This window comes from Oncorhynchus nerka, linkage group LG24, assembly GCF_034236695.1.
Source record: "Oncorhynchus nerka isolate Pitt River linkage group LG24, Oner_Uvic_2.0, whole genome shotgun sequence".
NCBI lineage: Eukaryota > Metazoa > Chordata > Actinopteri > Salmoniformes > Salmonidae > Oncorhynchus > Oncorhynchus nerka.
In genome coordinates, this window is record NC_088419.1 from 61,085,285 (window position 1) to 61,092,394 (window position 7,110).

Genomic DNA, 7,110 nt, shown 5'->3' on the forward strand with positions numbered 1-7,110 from the left:
GGTGGGACTGACTCCCCCTCTCTCCCCCATACCAGTCTTTGTTGCCTCCACCTCCCTCTCCCTATTCTCCATTGTGCCTTTGTCTCGAGGTGTCTCACACAGATTTGATGTCAGGTATTATTTTCAGTGTTAAATCAGTCATTTTTTCTGCCTGGTGGGGCTCAACCTGGACTGCCTTCACTCCCCTCACTTTCCCACACAGACACCTTTCAATAATTCTCTGGTCGGTTGGTGTGTGAGCTGGGATAATGTGTTTGAAGTCAGACAGGAAGGCACTGATCCGCTATGTGGTGGCTGGGAGAGAGAAGGGCTGAGGAGAGAGAGTGGGTGTGTGAGAGATAGCTGAGGTAGTCATGCGTGGGTTGGGTTGACTGTGGGGACTGTTTCACTGTTCATTCTTCACCGCATCTCAGCTCACCTCCTTGGTTTCACCACTCCCCTCCATTTTGTGAGGGCACACACCGCAACTGGAATGTTTTGCGGGGCGGCCATGTTTGTAAAGGGTGGGAGGGCTGGACCTGTGAAGTGTGTAATGATTTAGGTGAGCAGTAACACTGGGGTGACACATGGTCATGCCCCCTCCGCTAGGTAGAACCAGCAGGATGCCAGTCAAACCGTTGGTACCATGAATGCCCTGCTCCAGGTGACAAAGTGGGGCCTGTGCCATGTTTCAGTGTGTGTTTGTGTGTGTGCGTGTGTGTGTGTGAATGTGTGCAAACCTGTAACTGTGTGTGTGTGTGTGTGTCTGTGTGTGCATGCACAATGACTCATTCCCCAGCCCACCTCGTGCTTGCCCTTCATTCGGCAGGTCCTGATGTCATTTTTGTTGGACTCCCATGTTCTCTTCTACAACAGACAGACACAGAGAGGACAGAGTAGTTAGCCACGGACAGACAGTCCAACAATGTCATTTAAACTGGTCAGATAGTACTGTAAGATGTCTGAGGTGTGAGTACATGGACAGGGCCTCACCTTACTGTAGAACATCTCGTCTCCCGCCACATTGTCCAGCTCCACGCGGAAAAGGTCATCTCTGACAGACAAAGAGCACGGCAGTCAGCCAACAGTAAGACAAAGCTAAGTCTTAGACAGGCACTCAACTGCAGTCCACATGCTCTTGCACATAATGCCTCTACAAATACTCTACTGTCCTATGGACAATTCTGGACATGCTGCCGAATAATGATTGGAGAACAATAAAAGATTGAATCCAAAAAATGTAAGAATCCACATCATCTTTGTCTGTTCATACACTGTAGGCTATGACATATGTGGGCTATATCTATGCAACATTTTACAATAAATCTGAATAAAACAGATTTGTATTCAGTTCTGTATAATGTGGTTCTGTAATGTGATGCATTTCAGGCTATGGGTGATGAATAAAAATGTAGAATTGCATAATAAGAACTCGTTTTTTCCCCCTGGTTTTGTTTAGTCTCATTTGAGTTGACAAATGTGGTTTTGCTGGGAGGCCTGAAGTCTCCATATCTGTCTCACTTGGGAAGAAATTTAATTAATAGATGATTTAATCAAGCAGTTTGCCCGCGTTCATAACCCACCCCCACACAGCAGCACACAATGCCAATGAGAGGACCCATCATATAATACCATCTCTATGCATTCACGTTACTCACTGCCCCACACTGCACTCACTGCTAATGGATGAATCATTCTTGTATAACCTTGCCGTGCCTGTGAAAGTGTCTTTGGAATCTGAGTTAGGGTAGGAACCTTAAGGAAGACGCTAACAGCTGATGTTGCATATTGATGCAGGACCTGTATTTAGCATGAATAAGATGGAGGCTCATGCTGTGCTGAGCTCCTTTCAGACACCAGCCATTGAATGTTCTAATCTGTAAATCTGCCATAGCTTCTATTGCAGCAGTATCGATCTTATCTCCTAGATCCTGCTCTGCCTCCCATCGGCATTGCTCTGCCTTACTCCTCTCATCAGCAGAAGGTAGCATCTCTCTGAGTGTTTGTGTGTGTGTGTGTGTGTGTGTGTGTGTGTGTGTCAGAGTTTGCATGCATGTGTGTGTGTGTCCCTGGTGAGGGGAATTGGGTAAGCCTTAGTGCTACTCTAGTGAGTTATTCACTGGTGGCTCCTCTAGGTTTGTTAAATGATTCCCTCCCTAGGTTACCTCCCTCACAATGCAGGACATGGCTAAGTAGTGTGGATAGAATTACTATACACTTACTCTGTGCTTCGCTCATTGGGCTGAGTCAAAGTTTAAGCAGGCTACAAACATTCAAGTAGAGCAGTTTGTGTGGCATAATCCCATCTAGAGCACTTCAGCCCTGTCCAGTATTAACATAGGAAAATGTGAACAGGCCTCCTAGTCGGTGTGGTGAGCAGCCAAGGCTGCTGTGGTTTGAAGAGGTCTGAAGATTGTTCTGCTCTCTCTCCTATCTGACTGTCTCCATCAGGTTGTTTGAATGATGCAAAGCTGAGGCCTGCTGTCTCTCTGTCTTACTGTTGCATTTTTACATTGTTTATGTTGCAGGATGTTCAGAAGGCAGGCTAGGCCGTCAATCTCCTTGACAACCACTCATAATTCCTCTGACTGGTATTTGAAGACCTGCAAATTGAGTTAACAGATGTGTGTGGATTGCCGCTCATATTTATAGGCAAGAACCCTGTGAACTGTCCAAAATTGACAAAAATCATGTTATTTTTGGGCCGTACAGACACTGAGCTTCTCTGAGCCTTTCTGAGTCGGCAGACACTGACTTTGCAGAGAACGCCACACAAATAGATGAACCTGAAAACAAACAGAAACCAACGGAGCCTCGCTTTGTAGAAAACCGCAGGTATCTAGCTGGTATCTAGCTCAAAACGTTCAAAACTAAAGACCTATTTTACAGGAGCTACATTTTTTATATTTCTGGCACAGATTGCAGGATGCTCTTAAAGGTGTACACACAAATTAATCATCATGAGTAAGGGACTATGCAAATTATGTAAATAGTTCAAATAAACAGTATTTCATCTATAAAAACCTTTTTCACAGAAAATCGATGATTTGCAGTATGGATCAGATAAGATTGAGGTCATTGCCACTAAATACATTAATAGAGACAGTGACCTCTGAGGTCAGTGTCTCTCCACGGCCACAGTCACAGCCAGTGGCTCTGCTCACGCTCACTCTTCAGCCTCTAATGGAGAGATATATTCTACTTCCTCCCTCCTGCTGCATATGGTAAAATCATCTTACGGTTTGCCACAATTACAAACCAATTAATAATGTTTTGGCCACGTTCCTTGGTAACCTCTCTCTTCTCCGGATGAACACTGCTCAATTGGTTTATTTGTGTGGATTAGTCCAGTGGATCTGGAGTTGTGCGACAGGTTCAGGGAGTCCACACATCTGATTACAGAGAGAAAAACGCTGGAGCGTGGTTAGCTAATACAGTAGAGAGGTGTGGGTACTCTCTCTCTCTCTCTTTCTTTCCCTCCCTCTCTCTCCATCTGTCATCAGACAGTAAATGGGAGAGGACAGAGTGGTAGTGCGGTGGTAGCATCCCACGAGTACTTGGGGCTCGGGCAGGGCTTTAATAGTCCTTGCCGTATGAACACCTATGCTAATGGTGACAGGATTTGGGCTCACTGGAGCCTCTTATCAGGCTAGCCACTCTGCTACAGCTTTCAACCAATCAGCAGGCCTCCCCACAGGTACTCCCCAAAGGCGCCGTCGCACGTTTAAATCTCTCACTGCTTGGCACTCGGCTGCCCAGCTCAACACACACACGATCACAGAAACAGGTGCGCACACACACACACACACACACACACACACACACACACACACACACACACACACACACACACACACACACACACACAGTTAAAAATAAATCCCCTGCTTTCCAATCAGATCACTTTCTGTCGGGGACTGCGAAGACTGCCATTAACCACTACTTATGTATAAATATATAAATATACACCGTTGTTACAACGGTAGCGTTCTCGTCCCATCAAGCTATTGGATATCACCATCATCCGGTTCACTGAGACATAGGTATTAGTTTACCTTTTCTATCCTGTAACAGCGGTACTAAAAGATGTGTCAAAGTGTCCCCTGGATGTGGTTGCGTTTTATCACTAACCTGCAGTCAGACAGGTAGCAGTGACTATAGCCCTCCTGTATTTTGGCTTTAGGTTTTATTATTAGGCTGTGTAGCCAGAGTGTCTGGAGCCAAATGCTGCAGGAATTTACATATTTATTATTAGGCCTCTGGATTTGAGGTTAGAGAAACGCCAAAGGCCATAGATCGGGTCATTTCATGACCCAGTATGGGGCTTCTAATTGGGGATGTCTATGTCCTAGCTACCTCCTCTGCTGTAACCACCACCATATGTCTGCCCTACATGGACATACAGTGGGGAGAACAAGTATTTGATACACTGCCGATTTTGCAGGTTTTCCTACTTACAAAGCATGTAGAGGTCTGTAATTTTACCATAGGTACACTTCAACTGTGAGAGATGGAATCTAAAACAAAAATCCAGAAAATCACATTGTATGATTTTTAAGTAATTAATTTGCATTTTATTGTTAGAGAGCGCAGACAACATGACTTCCTCAACCTGTGTGACCTCTGGTCTGACCCCACCCACCACAGATTACTGCATTTACTTGAATATGTGACTGAGGATACACAGACAATGTAGGGTTATAAAAGATGGCTGAATACATTTGGTTGCTTGTGTCTAGAAACATACCTGGCTCCAATGTAGAGGGTCCGGTTCACCTTGAGGACTCTCTGAATATGCAGTGGCTCCTGTCTCAGGGATGAACGATGTGGCCGACCCAGAAACACTGGGTACCGGTGAACCACTGTTTAGAGAGAGAGCGAGAGGGGAAGGGAAGGGAGAGGGATGAGAGAGAAAAGGAAGAGAGAGGGATGAGAAATAAAAAGAGAGAGTTACATCTTCCTATCATGATAGTAGTTCTCTGGGGGGGGGGGGGGTGAGCGGAGAGGGAAGAGAGCAGAGGGAGGACACAGGGGAGGGAGATCCATACATCAGCTGGGTTACCATGGGAGACAGAATCTGCCATCTCTCATTGGCCGCCTCCTTTTTCTGTGTCCTTCCACTATTCTGTCCATCTCTGTTCCTATCTACCCATCCCAGATAAAGGCCTAGACTGCTGCCTCTATATGAGACTGAGTAAAGAAAAACCTATCCTTCTCCTTCTTCTGTGTCCTGTCCTCCCACTATTCTGTCCATATCTATTCTGTCCATATCTGTCCAAATCTATTCTGTCCATATCTCTAATCTACCTATCACAGATGAGTAGATTAGTGGGCCGCATAGACTGAGGCCCACTAACTGCCCTAATCACGCAGGACTTCAGAGACCCTTCTGGTCCTACGTATTAGCATCGATAGCCTGAGAATGGTCTGAATTCAGCTGGGAGGTGTTTGGAAGACACTATTGAGCTGTGATCAATCATAGTCAGCTCTGTTCTGGTCTGGAGGAAGCTCAGAGTCTGGCCGTCTGTGGGAGCAGTCTGACCTCAATCCCGACTCTGACCTCACACCCACACAACTCACTGACTGCCCTACTCCTCAACCCATGCATGTCATCCCTGACCTCGCTCTTACAAGCTACACCCTCCGTGTGAGACTCTAACCCTACTTCCATAACCTACACCCTTACACTACTCCACACCTTCCATGTGAGGCCCTGACTCTTTTTGACCTGATTTCCTGGTGTTTTTACAGTCTTTTATGTCCAACAATGAAAATGCAAAACAAAAAATATATATACACAAATAATATTTTTGTCTCAGAAAACTTTTGGGGCCAAAGAAAACCGCCACCAGTTGGGGAGCCCTGCTGTACACCCTGTGAGTGAGAATAAACCCATACATGCTGAGTATGAGAGAGAGGTATTACCTTCAATGGAGATAAAGTTCAGAGGCCCCGGTTCCTCCGGAAACGCAGTGCTGGCCAATCGGAGGAGCCAGAACAGCAGGAAGAAGGGTGGTGCCAGGGTTGACATGTCGGCAGCAGAATACAGCGTCTGTGAAGATGAAGAGAAAGACAGCGAGCAGTCAGACACCTACCTAGTGTGACAGGCTCACACTACTATGCACTACACACACTGACTGACTGTCCAGACAAAGCAGGTAGCATATCTGCATTCCCACAACATCTCTCCCTACAGCTGGACAGAGAGTCAGCCTAGAGTCAGACCACAGGAGCCCAATGACACATGAGACACAGTGGAGGAAGGGTGGTTTACAACAAGAGGGCAGTAGATGGAGAGACAGAGGGAGAGAAAGAGAGAGAAGAAGGGGTGGAGAGAGAAAAGGCAGGAGAGGGAGTGAGAGGAGAAAAAGGAGAAACAGACAGACAGGAAGAGAAAGAGAGACGCATACATAGAGACAGGGAGAAGTGGGAGAGTGAGGAGGGAGGCGTGTCAGGCGACTGTTTACTCAAATTAAGATGAGATCGTACTTTATTACATCTTTGGCAGTTGATAAACGGCCGGTATTTTCTTATGAAGCCGTACTACAGCAGCCAGAGTAATGAGGAGAGGATGGGATGTAATGTACATGAAAATACAAATGATAGCCAAATTAAGTTAACGCACTCAATCCATCGAGAAAACTACTCCTGCACTTAGGAGGAAAGCCTTGGGGAATGCTATTGACTGTTGTCATAAACCTCAAAACCCATCGCAGAGCAGAACAGAGCCACTCTTCGTGCTAGAGGTAAAGTACACTGTGTAGTGGCTCTTTATTATGTATAATAGTCATAGCACTCTCCATGCTTATCATTGCATCCATCTCTGCCTCTCTTCCTGGATGATTATGCTTCTGTTCTTTTCACATAAAAGCTGAGCGTGACGATGTTAGCAAAAATGTGTCACCGGAACCAAAATGTGTCACCTGAACAAAACATGAACTATTCAAAAATGAAAAAGATGCCACTTCTTTAGCTTATTACATTATTACTGTTTATACTGACAATTTGCTTTGAAAATCTCAACAAAAAGCTATCAGTCACAGTGTCTGACAGCACAAACAAATGATTGAATGCTTGGGTATATTCAGTGGTGTAGTCCTATGGTTATTATTACATTTGAATCTTCAAGGT

At 45.6% G+C, this 7,110-nt stretch overlaps 1 protein-coding gene across 2 annotated transcripts in view; it reads right to left on the reverse strand.

Moving 5' to 3' along the window:
- The window catches only part of sema6bb (sema domain, transmembrane domain (TM), and cytoplasmic domain, (semaphorin) 6Bb), a 70,640-nt gene extending 64,416 nt beyond the window's left edge, over positions 1 to 6,224 (reverse strand). Inside the window, exons 1-4 of one of the 2 annotated variants that reach the window (XM_065009029.1) lie at positions 5,905 to 6,224; positions 4,727 to 4,841; positions 973 to 1,033; positions 784 to 846 (exon numbers count right to left, since the gene is read on the reverse strand). In XM_065009029.1, the coding sequence (XP_064865101.1) occupies positions 784 to 846; positions 973 to 1,033; positions 4,727 to 4,841; positions 5,905 to 6,010 (345 nt within the window). In that variant the 5' untranslated portion in view covers positions 6,011 to 6,224. The remainder of the gene's footprint in view (positions 1 to 783; positions 847 to 972; positions 1,034 to 4,726; positions 4,842 to 5,904) is intronic. The other variant, XM_065009028.1, reaches the window with a different exon arrangement.
- Positions 6,225 to 7,110: the final 886 nt, after the last annotated feature.